This window comes from Pogona vitticeps, chromosome 1, assembly GCF_051106095.1.
Source record: "Pogona vitticeps strain Pit_001003342236 chromosome 1, PviZW2.1, whole genome shotgun sequence".
In the NCBI taxonomy this organism is placed as follows: Eukaryota; Metazoa; Chordata; class Lepidosauria; order Squamata; family Agamidae; genus Pogona; species Pogona vitticeps.
The window spans coordinates 190,480,021-190,495,245 of NC_135783.1; the positions used below are offsets into that span (position 1 = coordinate 190,480,021).

The 15,225-nt window shown below is 45.5% G+C and overlaps 2 protein-coding genes across 7 annotated transcripts in view; one reads left to right on the forward strand and one right to left on the reverse strand.

Moving 5' to 3' along the window:
• The window catches only part of STAT1 (signal transducer and activator of transcription 1), a 59,490-nt gene extending 50,414 nt beyond the window's left edge, over positions 1-9,076 (forward strand). For 2 of the 4 annotated variants that reach the window (XM_078393416.1, XM_072979692.2), the window contains exons 22-25: positions 405-477; positions 2,021-2,117; positions 2,438-2,560; positions 7,288-9,076. In XM_078393416.1, coding sequence (XP_078249542.1) covers positions 405-477; positions 2,021-2,117; positions 2,438-2,560; positions 7,288-7,302 — 308 coding nt within the window. In that variant the 3' untranslated portion in view covers positions 7,303-9,076. The remainder of the gene's footprint in view (positions 1-404; positions 478-2,020; positions 2,118-2,437; positions 2,561-7,287) is intronic. The other 2 variants (XM_078393417.1, XM_078393419.1) reach the window with 1 other exon arrangement.
• Positions 8,993-15,225, reverse strand: part of GLS (glutaminase) — a 104,158-nt gene continuing 97,925 nt past the window's right edge. For all 3 annotated transcript variants that reach the window (XM_072979715.2, XM_078393425.1, XM_072979731.2), the window contains 3 exons: positions 14,362-14,438; positions 14,208-14,271; positions 8,993-11,621 (listed from right to left, as the gene is read on the reverse strand). In XM_072979715.2, coding sequence (XP_072835816.2) covers positions 11,465-11,621; positions 14,208-14,271; positions 14,362-14,438 — 298 coding nt within the window. In that variant the 3' untranslated portion in view covers positions 8,993-11,464. The remainder of the gene's footprint in view (positions 11,622-14,207; positions 14,272-14,361; positions 14,439-15,225) is intronic.

The following is a 15,225-nucleotide window of genomic DNA, read 5'->3' on the forward strand; positions in this document are numbered from 1 at the left end:
GTGGTGGCTCTTTCTGCTTCTGTAAGCATTGATTTGGAAGGAAATCTCACACGGACGGGAGAATGAGCCAATATAGTTTAATTGTTAGGATGTGAGCCTGGGATTTGGTGAATTCAGATTTTAGTTGGCCACTGAACTATCAGCTCGCTGGGTGAACGTGAGTCGTTCGCTCTCTTTCAGCCTCGCAGGTTGAGAGGATAAATAAGTAGGAAAAGCGCCATTTCTGTCTTCCTAAGCTTCTTGGAAAGAGGTGGACCATAAATGAAACAAACGGATAGGTCTCAATAGGCACCCCAGGGCCTTCGCTACAACTCGTTGTTATACTGTGGATTCTCACCTGGGTGGTGCCCCGTCCATTCTGTGGATGCTAAAATAAGATCATGTTTTGTTTTGTTTCGTTTCAGCTGCGGAACCCATGGATGTGGAAGACGGAGGGAAAGGATACATCAAAACTGAATTAATCTCTGTATCGGAAGTGTGAGTGTGCAAAGAAGACTCCTGAGTTGCCTTTTCAAAACCGTGAGCTTTGTCAGTGTCATGTCAGGGTAGGAGGGCGGCTCCTCTGCCATTTCCTGGCCCTCACGCAGAGTGGATGTGTGCCTTCCGTGCGGCCTCCTAAGGACCGGCTCAGCCAAATGGCAACCTGCGCTTGTGCCTGGGCTGATTCTGGAAGCCACAGCAGGGGCCCGCCTGCCTCTCTCCTCGCCGCCACCTCCAAGCACTTACTCCATCCTGACCAGTACACACTGGCGTTACCTGCTCACATTTTTTGTTCTTACACTTGGAGAGAGAAAAAAAGAAATCATGCCTATTTAGATTTTGAAATAAAATGAGAACATTGGATATCGGCTTAATGTGCTTCTTTGATTTGAGTTCAGTGCTTTCTGGAGAGGAGCGCACAGAGAGGTTGTGGGGGGCGGCGTCATCGGTGTCTGTGCTAAGGCGACCTGTTTGTTGGCTGGTCAGGGACTGGAGGTCTGGAGGGGCAGGGAGGGCGGTGAGGAGAAGAAGGAAGGAAGTAGCCCCTGCCAACGAGGCTCCCAAATGAGATGAGGCCGAACCTGCCTATGGCAGCAGGGTTGAAGCTTGTGAAGAGGCAGCTCCTCAGGGAGACCTAAGTCTCCTCCTCAGCCAAACATTCTGGCATGAATTCTCTCCTTCCTCTTTTCTCTGTCCCTGTTGCCCCGTCCTGCCCACACACACACACACACCAACGGCTTCTTGATCACTTTCAGCACCTAGAAAGCTGCTGCAGAAATGTCCGGTCGGTTTCTAAAGGCTTCAGACTTGGAAATTCAGCCAAGGGCCACATGAGGGTTGGCCAAGGGAGGCCCCTGAGTGGCTCACTCCTGCCACTTGTGTATCCAAAAGGTCAATTTAAAAAATTCCCTTTCTTCACACTGGCATTTTTTAAAAGATGCTCTTTTATCTTTTCTCTCTCTGAATTACAGAGATTGCAAGCCTACAGAGGAGGTCTTAGGTCCTATTTCTTACATATACGTGTGCATTTATAACCAGTGGTTGGGTTTTAGGCTAATCCCCAAATGTATTTTGTTCTCCCCCACCATCGGAAAACACTCCGAACGCTGTAATTGAGAAGGATTAGCAGCAGAAACCATTGGTAGCTAGTAAAATCAAGTCTTTGTTGGTGGCTGATCCCTCCTCTTTGAGGGCATCACTGACCCCGTTGAGGCAGAGGATTGGGTGTTACCTCACTCAAAAGGGCTGTCCGTTAATTAGAATGAGTTTGGATCCATTAGAGTTGCATATGATGTAGATATTTAAAATGAACGCCTTTTATTCTGTTATCTTGCATTCTGCAGCATGCTATGGTACTGCTGCACCCCGCATGAATATTGTGGCGCGTGACATTCTTCCTTACCAGGTGCATGGTGGTTTGGTTTCCTTGTTTCTCTGTGATGCCGGAGAGTAGAATATTCAGATAGGATCTGTAGCTTCTTGTAGGTCCCAGTTCTTTAGAAACGGTCATTTTCTTCTTGTTTTTATTTCTTCTCTGCAGTCATCCTTCCAGGCTGCCCACCACGGATGACCTTTTGCCTCTGTCTCCAGAAGAATACAACGAAGTCACTCGGGTGGTAAGCCCTGCAGACATTATGGTGAGTGGACAAGAGAAGGGCAGCTTCCTCCTCAAAAAAACGCTACCCTAGTTGTTTGGTCTATAACCCCCCAGCCTGGCACCCTGTAACATAGATGTGGCAGACCTGCAGCCTTCAGAAATTGGTGGGAATGGTAGGCGGGCCTTGGAGCCCAACAGGAGTGGGTTGTTCCCACAACCGTCGTCCCCCTTTGGCTCCTCCCGGTTTTCTTTCTCCTGCCATGCCCAGGACAGGTGCTTTCGCATCAGAGGCACTTTTTTTTAATTCTTCGTTGTTTCTCTGGCTTCCCGCTTTACCTTTTCTGTGCTTTGCTCTGGAAGGAAAACTGGGAGGACTCAAAAGGAGACAGGTGGAATAAAAGCCTTCCTCATCTGATGATGGGATTAACCTACTCCCTGGGTGGCGCTTTCTTCGCAGACCAGAGTGGGGCTCCTTCAGAGAAGGTAAACCAGCATCCTGAACTCCCTGGGCGAGCAGCAGCAACCTCCTTCAGACTCACACAAAAGAGCCTCCACTTAGTAAGGCTAGACCCTCGGGTTGTGAGTCAGGAACGCCTCTTAATTATATCTATGCAATCCACCCTTGCATAGAGGTTTTTCAGCTGTTGGCTGGCGATTGTGTGGGTCCTGGTTTTTCAGCCATTGGCCTTCCAGATGGATTGGATTTTGAGCTCCAGAATCCTTGAGCTGTATTAATGGCTTTAGTCACTGGGAGGCCCTCTGGAAGTCCAAGACCACTAATTGGAAGCCTTTGGTTTACCTCTGGATTTCCTGCTCTGAGGAGAGGGGCTCTCCTAGGTTGCCCCTAGCTCTCTTTCTAAGATGTCTCAGAGCCTCGGAATCCCTTAATCCATTCTAGAACCCTACTCGGCTGCCCCAGTTGGGCTTCTTGAATGGATTGCTGTGCCTTCCTACTTGGAATGTGTTTTTGATGTTGCTTCTGTTCACCACCTTTTAGTGTGGTTTTTGTTTGAGCCTTGTTAGTATTTGTATAGGTTATTTTTAGCTTTAAATATATTCTTTTAATGATGTAAGCTGCCTTGGGTCCCTCTTGATGAAAAAGAGGTGGGTGGGTTTAAAACTATTTTAAATAAATTGATGGCCTCACAGTGCTCTTGCAATATTTTAAAGCAGAAGCAGTGATCGCTCGATCCAGTAAGACTCCTAGCAAAGAGCAGATCTGAATGTCTGCCTCCCATTAAGGGATCTTAAGTTTTCTTTCCTTTTCACAGTTAATGGAATGGTGATCTGAAAAAGCGAGCAGAGGATCCATGTGTTCTTTTTCGTGGTCTCTGTGAATGCATACTAATGGGTTAATTTGCGCCTGCACAGAGCAGCTTTGGAATCTTCTAGAACTCAAGCAAATGGTGCCAGGACCTCCCACACACTGGCTATAATTCTGCCTCCGGCGCTTAGTGCCTCAGTTCTGTTTCTGCCGCCGCTACTGCAGCTCGAATTGGAGTTTCTTGATTATTTCTTTTTTCCTTCAACCTTAAAACATTCTTTGGACCTCCCGGCTTTTTCTACTTCGGCTTGTTTTTCACCATTCTTCTGATTTTGTGAGTCTAACATTAAGAATAGAACTGTGTTGTTTGACTGTTTTTTCTACAAGTTTATGGCTGCGTCAGGGCCCTTCAAATGCTGCGCGTCCTGCACTAACAAGGTCCCGCTTTCTGACGGCCATCCACAGTGCTTGTTCTGTCTCGGAGAGGAGCACCAGCCTGCTTTATGCACCATTTGTAAGGCTTTTACTAAGCCTGCCCTAAAGCAGAGATTGCAGCGGCTTCGCTCCTACTTGTGGGAGAAGCTGCTTTGCCTGGCATGAGCCTTGGCTGTGGAACCACCACGAGCTCTGCCTTCCAGGACCTCTTCGACCACCACTCGTTCACCTAGGGCTGGTCACAAACCAGCAAAAATGTCGTCCTCTGGCTCAAGATTGACAGCTTCGATGTCAACATAGAAAGCGCCTTCGGCCTCGATGCTGAGAAAGAAAAAAGTTGTCTTCCAAGACTTCTAGACCCCCTACTGAACCTTCGCCGTCGGCTCCGGTGTTCCCATGCCCTGCATGAGGTGGTATGTCTAAGTATACTGCCGGGAGAAGATGATGTTCCTCCCTCAAGGCTGGAGGTAGTGCCATCTCCGTGCATAACTCTTTCTCCGGGATCGGTGGATAGCTCAGTGGAGATACAGCTTGAGACTCGAGCCAGCCCTCTGTCACCACCGGGCTCGGTGTCATGGCAGATTTGGGGCCGGCTCCCCCACCACCGATGTTGGCAAGCAGGACTTCACAGGGACCAGAGGAGGAGGAGGTTGATGCCTCAGCTATCCAACTCAACCAGTATGGGTCGGCTCGAGGCCGATCATCTTTCTCCCACTCTCCCGAACACAACTATGACTTCGACACCGATTCGGGTGACACCAACGAAGAGGTTGAAAAAGACTCTCCTCCGAACATTCCGACTCTGGCTTCAAATGTTGCAGAGAGTCATCCACCATCTCCCTCCGAGGACTATTCCCACCTGATCAAGAAAATTGCTGAAGTCATGCAGTGGTACAACCTACTGCTGAACAAGTGGATAAGGTTTATGAAGACATCACAAAGGATCAGGTGCCCCCCCCCCTTTGCTTAGCCTTCATATCCTCCCTCCTCAACCTGGTTAAAGAATATTGGGACAAACCATCAACGTCTCATCAAATTCCCAGGAAAGTTGAGAACCTTTATAATACTGACGGCGAGGATACTGACTTCCTTTCCAAGCATCCTTTGCCTAATTCTTCCATCATGGATGCAACACAAGATAGAGTTAGGAATAGATCTGCATCCATGCCCAGCAATAAGGAAGGAAGAAAAATGAATGTGCTGGGATGTAGGGTTTATTCCCTAGCATCCTTCATTCTTTGAGTGGCGAATTACACGGCAGCAATGGGTGCTTATAATCGCCATTTATGGAGTATCGTCTTGCCAGCACTGCAGGCTGCACCCAAGGACCTTAGGTTGCCAAGCCTCACCTGCCATCAAGAGGCCATGACCCTGGCAAGACAGGAAAGGATTGCTGCTGGACATGTTGTGGGCGCTGCTGCCAAGCAAAGTCGACATGCCTGGTTACGTTCAGCCGGTATCTCTGATGATGCCAAGGCCAGAATAAAAGACCTGCCCTTTGATGGGGTAGGTCTTTTTGATGGGAAAACGAACGAGACTCTTGATAACCTCTTGAAGCTCCGTAAAACGGCTAGTCATACAATGCCCAATCCCATCCAAGGACTTCCTGGCGCAGACCTTACACTTATCGGCCTTACCCGGACCGCCAGAGGAGGCAAACAACTGGTTTTACAGGTCAGTCCCAGCAACAATTTGCTCAACAGCGGCCTCATCAACAGGCCCGCTGCCAAGCAAAACCTTTAACACTGTTGGCCCACCAGCAGCATCCCCCACCTTAACCTGGTTAGCACCATTCCTTCACACTTGGGAGTCTATCAGCTTCAAGATGCTTCGTTTACTTTGTCCCTTTTATCTGCTCTTGGACTCCAGGTAAACCAGGAAAAATCCACATTATACCCTACTCAGAAAGTCTTCTACATTGGAGGGATATTGGGCGCCACCTTGGGCTGGCCATTCCTTCCTGAAGACAGGATTGCAAAGATCCGGGCGATGTTGGAACATTTCACTTCGGGAGCCGAAGTGCAGGCTCTTCAGGCGCAGCTATTATTGGGCCTAATGGCTTCCACCACCACAGTAGTTCAGCACGCCAGATTGAAAATGAGATCATTTCAAGCTTGGTACCTGTCACTATACAATGCTCGCAATAGTGGCCCATCAACCTCTGGCTTCAGATGCCGCGGGCTTGTTCCGCCATCCAATTCTAAAACAGTTTTTGAAAGGTCTCAAAAATATGTGTCAAGCCTACAAATCGCCTACACCTCAGTGGTCCTTGCAGCTCGTATTGAACAAACTCATGGATCCACCGTTTGAGCCTATGGCTACCACTTCTTTAAAGCTACTTACGCTAAAGACAGCCTTCCTCCTCGCTGTTAACTTTGACGCAACATGCTGGTGAACTGATGGCTCTTTGAGTTGACCCGCCCATGCTGCAATTCCACCCTGATAAGGTGACCCTATTTCCCAGACCTCTCTTTTGTGCCAAAGGTGGCTACAGCCGTCCACCTTCATCAGCCTATAGTATTGCCTATGTTTTTTTCCAGGTCCAACGTCAAGGCTGGAGAAGGCTCTCCACTCCTTAGATGTCAAGAGAGCACTTTCCTATTATGTCTCCTGGTCTGCATCCTTTCATTCCTCGCAAAGACTATTTGTGTCCTTCCAAGGACAGTCAAAGGGTCTCCCGGTGTCAGCACAAACAATTTCCCGGTGGATAGTTACTACAATCCGCCTAGCATATGAAGTGGTTCGTGCACCTTTGCCAACTACAGTTCGGGCCCGTTCTACTATGGCAGTTGTCTCCTCCACAGCCTTCCTTAGAGGAGTAAACCTGGCAGATATTTGCAAGGCTGCTACATGGTCCACGCCACTCACCTTTGTGACCCACTACCATCTAGATGTTCGAGCCAAAGCAGAGGCTGCTGTTGGACAGGCTTTGGCATGTTTTTTCGTGACGCCCACCACCTGGTAAGTCAGCTTGCTAGGTGGTGGTGCATTCACAGAGACCATGAAGAAGAAAAAGAAGTTACCTACCTGTAACTCTGGTTCTTCGAGTGGTCATCTGTGAATTCACACTCCCTGCCCCTCTTCCCCGCTGTAGGTCACGTGTGCCATATGGCATGCTGCGCAGTGGCGGACAGTTCCACAGAACTGAGGCACTCGGCGCCGGGGGCGGGGTTATAGCCAGCATGTGGGAGGTTCCCGCACTAACCCATTAGTGTGAATTCACAGATGACCACTCGAAGAACCAGAGTTGCAGGTCGGTAACCTCTCTTTTTTTAATGTAGGATTTATATTTTAACTCCTACAAGCTCTTATTGTACTTGCAGTAGAAATAATGTAGTTTCTGACTGTTTAGGGAAGCCGTGCTTCTGGGTGGTGTTCGGAACAGGGGCCATCTATTTATTGACATGTGGGGCAAAATCAGTTTTGCAGGCTCAGAAATTCCACTGAGGACATTCATCGTATGCATGAATCCTGTTTGCCAAATGAAATTATGTATTTTCTTCTATTGCAGATGTGTTCGGAATAACCATAACTGCTTGCTGGTTGGTCCATAGGTGGACTTGCTCACCTTCATGCCTGCCAGACTGCAGTTCCGTGTGCACCTGTTGAGCCTCTACACTTCATACTGTAGCAGTCTCTCTCCATAAAGAAGCTATACATTTTGTGTGAGCAGCGTAGCACTGTTGAGCCACACGATGCAAATTCAGCAGTGCCTTCCGCATTACCAGGAATAGTTGTTTAGTGAGCAGTCCCATGTAGAGTGTTTTCCTTCTATCTTGGTTGATAACAATCTAGTCTGAGATGTAAGGTGTGCTTTTCAGTGAAACTCTCCCAAAATAAAGGGAATATTGCATGCCTGCTCCGCTTCCCCTTTGAAGTTGGGGTTCCTTTTTCTTTCTTTCACTGCTTTGCAGTCGGGAGGCACTCTGAAGAAGGGGTCTAGTCTTGCAGGAAATGGGAGTAGCTTACCTAGCTGGCTAAAACTTTGTACCAAGGGCTCCGGTCTTGTGCTTCTGCATAACCTCTGTCTCCCACTATGTTCTTTCAGTGGAGTGGGACAGGCTAGCCTTGCTGCATGAGCTCGGACTGTATGGTAATAGAAGCCGCAAGCCAGTAACATGGCGGCACCCCTGGGCGATGGAGGGAAAGGAGGAACAGGAGAGTTCGGCCCTCTTCATGGCAGTCAGGTTGAAAGGTATTTCCTGCAGAGATGGTGGCACTCCCTCCCTCCCCACCACTTTTGAGACTCCCTTCCCCTCTGAAGGTATCTGATGGCTGAGGAATGATGCGAGGGTGCCCGTTGTGCTCATGGCCTTTTTACGGGCTTCCCAAAGATCGCTGTGTGTCCTCTTGTGGCAACAGGATGCTACATACAGGAGGGCTTTGGTCTTATCCAGGGCTCTTCTCATCGGCCTCAGTTTTTGCTGTCCTTGTCAAAGGATATCCTCCCCTCTTCACTACAGTGTGCCAATACCTTGCCAGTATGGGCAACCCATGTTCATAAAACATAACTAGTTATTTTAATGCCATTTGGGTGCACAGGTCCAGTTGGGCTCTTCTCCTCTGTCTTGCTGGTACTTTAAACATAGGCAAAGCCATTAGCTTCTGCCATTTCTGCCTATAGGCCTCCATACAACTCCCTTGGCTTGCTGACTTAAGAACCATTTCTCCTACCATCTTCAAAAAGGGAAACGTTCTGGATTGCATGTATATTCTGGGTTCCTGTCCACATTGTGATTGCAGATATAGACTGTACCATGGTGACTTGCGCCACTTGTGTGCTTTATTCACTACGGTGTACCTCCTGCAACTTCCTGTACTTTTGTTTGCAGCCTGGAGGCTTAGCTGTCCACTTTGGTCCAGCCACTCCAGCGTACCACCTTACACATGGCTGGCAGAGATGGCACAAAGAGTGATAGAAGAGAATCTTGGGACTGAGTTAGTACTGCCAAAAAAAAAAAAAAAAGGCCATTTGGATCAGAACTTCCTGGCTAGGGTGGCCAGTGGTTCTAAGAGTTTGTGACCCCCCCCCAGTAGCTTTTTCCAAATTGTGTGTTACTCATGCTTTTGTGTAGGAACACAGTGCCACCAAACCAATCTCCTGCCAAATATGCATCTGTGTTGTAGGGACCATCCCATTGTCATACAACAAGCCCAGGCTGCCCGTAGGAAAGGAAAAAAGAGCAAACCTAGTCGGCTAGATAAGAAAACAAGACTTTTTGGTATGCCTGTTCTTTATTATGTTGTAAAATTCAACACCATTGGTTTTGCCATCCTGAAAATAAATCTTACTTTAAGAACTGGTACAGCTCAAGTACTTTAAAGTTTAGATTAACTCATGGGAAACGTAAGAAGCAAAATACATTCATCATGGTTTATTCTCTACAATAAAGAATGTCAAGCCAAATCAGTCACAATTTACTCAGAAGGTCACTAGAAACAGTTATTGACAGTCCTGCTCTTGCGCTAAAAAAGGATACTAGTCCAACACAACACCTCTTACAAAAAGATGGGACAGCAGGGTCTCGGACTGCCGCGTATGAAGCATGGCTAACACAATCCGCTTCCAGTGCTCTGGTAAATGTAGAATGGTTACACTTCAAAAGTGGGCCTCAAGTTCCTGGAGCAAAATAATGTCAGCTTTCAATAACTAAAGCATATTAATAACAGCAACAAAGAACAGCATCGAGGAATAACAAAAGCAAAGTGCACATACAAATGAACTGCCTCCAACTGACACCTACGTTACAAAAGACAACTTGCTCTTCTAATGAGGAAAAACAAAATGCCTTTGCAAAATATGGCGCTACAGAAGCTCATATATATTGCAGTGGGGGGGGGGAGGCAAACAGAACCCCAAACGATTTGGGCAAAATGATTTGTTCGCGTATATGTGTATGTCTAAAGCATTACTGTTTAATTACAAGATGGCTGATACAGGTTACAAAGATGATAAATGTCGGGAGATTTTAATGGAGGAGGTGAAGCGCAATAGGCTAGTCCATCTATTTGGAAGGAAGAAGCATAGTTTCAGTTCAGAACCTTCACATATTTCAGTCCTACAGCATCAAGGCAGCACTTGCACAGTATCGCTGAGGATATGGGCTAAAGACTCTGGAGGCAAAGTGGCAAATTATTTTTCCAACCAGCCAAATAGACCAAGTATGGAGAATTGAGAGGTGCGGAGAACGAGCAGCCTCCTAAGAGTGGAGTTTGCAGGGGTGGGCACACTTACGAAAGCACGTGGAAAGTGCACACACACACCCTGCATTTGGACTGTCAAATCTAGATCTTTTTAACTACACATCGAAGGTTCTAGTTAAACTTTGCCCGTGCAAATGATCTTTAAGAGTTAATGATCCACCTTCTGGCAGGCCACTACATGAGGCCTACATCAGCTTGCTTTAAATGTGCAGCTGCCATCTTGTTTCTCTTGCCTGTAGTTTCCACTCGCACCATTTATTTCTCCAGTTTCATAAAAGGGGAGGGGAAAGTAACAGAAAGAGGAAATAGAACCATGATAGGGATGAGATCTTTAGGAATGCCTGCAAGTGAGGGTGGGGTTTTGATCTGCTGGTTGAAGACCACCACACTCATCTGCTGCTCAGGTGTTAGAATGTCTAGAGACTCCATTTACTTCCAGGTAAGCCCAACCCTATTGTCAGTGCCCTTTGCTACCAACACTGTTGATGCCTGCTGGAATCAAATCAAGGCACCAGGCCTCTTTAACTATCAGGTGAGCTTCACTCTCAGAAAGATCACACTGTTTATGTAATTGTGGCTCTATGACTAGAAGATGCTCCGTTAGCACAACCCCTGGTATGGAAAGGAAACACACCCTAGCCACATGCAAGTGGCATGCATAGAACTCCACCAGAAACGAGGAGGCAGCAGACTTCAATGTCTGAAGACTCTTATCAGCACCTCCATACAGAGAGAGAAGGGGTCGGTGATGGAAGATATGAAAGACGCCTCTGAACTGTGATGTTAGAAGATGATCTGATTACATTCATCGATGCTTTTTGGTCAAACAAACCTTAAAATTCCCTGATAAAATTCTTGGAACAAAAGTGAATCCTAGACCACTGACTGCAGTCACTCGTCTATATTTTTAAGAATTACATGATGCAAGAAGGTATCGTAAGAAATTAAAAGGATACAAAGAAAGCACTCTTAGTGCAGACTGATGCTCAACACACCCAGCCTAAATCCACACCAGCCACAATTCTTGACACCTAGCGAGATCACGCATACATGTACACAGGGCAGCAGCCCGGTTCTGTGCAGCCACACTTCCAGGCAGCTTTTATTTATCTACTTTTTTTTTAAAGCCAGCACAGCAGAAAAAGTTCTTGACTCATGGAGTAAAGCGTCACAGAAAACGACAAAATAAGTAGTGCAGAAAATCGGCAACAGCTAAATATTCTTTTTTTTCCCCTCCTCTTTATCAGTCACACGTAGCACGAGGTAATATTGCTCACATTATGGAGACTTGGGGAGTTTGCTTTTCTGAAAGACAAACTAGGCTTGTCCTGTGTGCGCAACGACGAAAAGCGCCTGTAACATTTACAACAAAGTGAGACTCCTGGAAAATATACATCACTATCCAATAGAAACACGCACACTCTTCATAATCGGCTTTTCCACAATTAAATAGGTAAATTTCCATTCCTGGGAACAGAAGAGGGTTATAGCAAGCCATCTAGGTTTTTCTGTACAGTTTGATTTTCTTTTCCGTTGCTGGAATCGTCTGGCGGCGAGTACTGTACTTGATACTCTTGAAGAATTTTAAATACATCATGATGTCCAAAGTGTAAAGCTTCATCCATTGGAGTGTTGTTCCACCTGCAACAGGAAGAGATTTCAAGGTGAGACAACGGTTGTCTGAATCTATACACAACACTCTTGATCCAAGGAGCAGGAACCCTGAGTGGTTTCCAGATGCTGGCCTATAAATCCCACCACCGATGACCAGGGGGGTCTGATGATGTGACCTTGAGGGTACTCTGAGACAAATCATATCTACAAGGTCATCTTAAATTATTTGGTCAATGTACTGATTTCTTGTTAGATTTGTGCCTTCCTGATTACACAAGAACAAAGGGAAGTGTCATAACCTGTAGAATAAAAACAAGATTGCAGTACTTTAAAAGATTTGCATATAAAGTACTGTATTTTTCACTCCATAAGACACACCTCAGCATAAGACGCAGCTAATTTTTAGAGGAGGAAAACGGGGAAAAAATATTCTGAACCAAATAGTGTACTAAAGTTGTATGGTATCTCTATAGGCAGAGTAGTCCCACGAGAGGAGGTCTATTACTTTATATAATACATTTTGAATTATGTTCACCATTAGGGGACTGAAGTAGACACCCCAAGGTGCAATACATCAGTGTAAAGTATTTAAAAAATCAGGTTTAAGATACCAATAGAGTGGGTTGCTTTGAATAGTATGACAAATCTCAAAAGAGCTAAAAGCCTTTCACTCAGTGAGCAACTGAAACAAATCCTACTTTTCACCAACAATGCTTCAGTCATCCATATGTGCCCTTTAATGTCACCAGTCAGCAATCCAGCCAGGAATTCCTCTGTATTATGTTATTTATGGTACCTGGATGAGTCTTCTCCCTTCCTCCGTGGAGCTCTCCTCTCTCTCTCTCTCTCTCTGTTTCCCCCAGCGCCTGGGCTGGTCACATGATCCAGCCGTCCAGTAAGCAGCGCTGGTCCTATAAGGCTGCTGCGGATGCCCTGTAGGATCAGCACTACTAATGAGTAGAGTACTGGGGGGTCTGTTAAGCCATGTTGCCTAGTCCCAGCAAGCTTGAGGCATCGTCCTTCCAGATCAGCCTTGTAAAAAAGGTGTAATTATCAGACTGACCACTAGAGGGAACCAAACGCAATGTATTTTCTTCATAAGACGCACAGACTTTTCTCCTCTCTTTTTTTGAAGGAAAAGTGCGTCTTATGGAGCAAAAAATACAGTATGTATTTCTTTAAAACATTTTTATCCTGCATTTCTCCTTAAAAACAACCCAAGGCAGCACTATGTATGTATGTATGTATGTATGTATGTATGTATGTATGTATGTATGTATGTATGTATGTATGTATGTATGTATGTATGTATGTATGTATGTATGTATGTATGTATGTATGTATGTATGTATGTATGTCTCCATGCATGTGACACACACCGAGAGACAGGCTAACTTGGTTAGCTCTTTGAGAAGAGTAACCGCATGAGTCAGTTACTAGAGCTGGCATACTGGGGCATCCAATCTGATTTGGAACCAAATTGGCCACGTTCCCAAATCACACCCCAGCAGGCTCTCAGATTTGAGTTCTGGAGTATTACATTCCCCAGAATATAAAGAAGCAGCTGTAAATTAGTTGTCTTCATGTATCAGAACTCAGAATTATGTCAGATGGGACACTTCAGGAGGTAACATTTACAAATTATATAATTAAAAAACAAGATCTGCACTTCCTCAAAGATGGCACAGACGACAGTTCACTATATATCAGCTTCTGCATTCACTCCATAGCTGTTTGGACACCCCTTCTGGCTCAAGGTATGTTCAAAAGATGTACTGTAGTTTGAAAGGAGATGTTTTAAAGTAATTATTTAACAGAGGAAAAGTTCTTAATTAAATATATGTCTAAATACAAATTTTCATCGTCATGTGGGGCACCACTGTATTTCAGAGTCTCACCAGAACTCTCCCCTACATTGCAGAAACCCTTAGCCCTGAAATGACAAGACACGCCATTCAGGAATGGAACTGCAGCATTTTCCCTTCAGATTTGGTCCAAACTCACAACTCATATCCCCCCCCCAAAAAAACTCATTTCACTTTACCAGAGCCGGCTGTGTATACATTCTGTTAAAAGCGCTACAACTAAATGTGACAGTTAAAATGAAGTTACTGATTCTTTTCCACAAACCCAAAACAGCATGGGTGAATACACCTCTTGGACATTTTAACAGCAGGACCTCCCAGCCTCAACGTTCTCCTGGTCTCATCCATACCATGAACCAAATACAGTGAGCTGTATCCATGTTCACTGAAATCAGATGCCTTGGGCGTTTCCTAATTCATAAACTCATGCTGCAAATTTGTTTGATGCTTGCTGACAAAATGTGAATATAGCACAGTGGTCTACTTAAAAATCATTATTATCCCTTGTACCATCTCGATTCTCCTCCCCTACTCCAAATATATAAAGACATGTTGTTTTATAAATAAGCCCAGAGTTTCCCAGCCCCACAAGAACTGACAGATGGCTAATTAAAATGGGCAGAATTCTCATTAAGCTGTAACTAAAGGATCAGGCTGAATTCCTTGGAGGCTGCTGTTAGCAAAGCCAACGCTGGCAAGATTTAACTGACTGTTAATGTTCTTCTGTACCTTCGCTCCAGATGCTCACCTGTCTTTGGGGAAAGGATTCACTTTGCAGGCTTCCAGCAAAAACTTAACTACCTCAACGTGACCTATAATACAAAAATGGATAATTACATTTACACATTATATTCCCCGTACTAAAATGGAGCAGCTACTTCAAGTCACTCACTGTCACAAACCTTCAGCGGCTGCTACGTGCAATGCTGTCCGGGAATCGTAGTCTCTCTGCTCCATATCCATGCCCGACAACGCAAATCTGAAAAAGAGAGGGAAAACACAGATACAAAAAGAACTCCTTCTCAAAGAGGGCAGAAATGTTCAAAAGGTCTGTTGAAGGACAGCTAAAATCGGAGTCTATCCTCAATGTCACACACAGATGCCCCTGGACTCAGCTGAGCAGCTACTGACTATTCTGTAAAAATGGCTGCTTGCATGCATATCGTCACACCTGACTCCATGACCAATTTCTAGAGCAATTGGGTGGGCATTCTCTTTCCAACTGAAACCTCCTCCAGTTGGTGTGTTCTTCATTGAAAAAAGCACAACTTCATACCTTACTGACTGCAAAATTGGATGGTTCAAAGATTCTCAAATGTGTGCGCGCCTTCCTCAAAGCAGGGTCATCATTAATTTACTAGTGTCCCAGAGGAAGTGCTTCTTCGATCCATGGGGCCTAGAGTGGCAGATGTGTTTCGCACGGTGGATCTGAATTCTAACCCACACTCCAGTCCCATTAGTGAACAGACTAGACATCACTAAGACATTACTGATTTAACACATCTACGTAAGAAAACAAGATGCCTTTTAAAAGTACTACAAATCAATTATGTCACAGTTCCATATGATGCTCCAGATTAGGGAAGTAGTTTTCAAGAACTAGAAAGAAAAGCAACAATGGCCAGAATTCTAATATTTGCATTCTGGTGGCATAAGTCAAACATCATAAACTGCAGGACCAAACTGCTGCTAGTTAAGAAGTGGATGCTTATATTTCTCATCACTCATCTGGTGTGCAATAAGAAATGCAAGCCGCAACTTCTTAA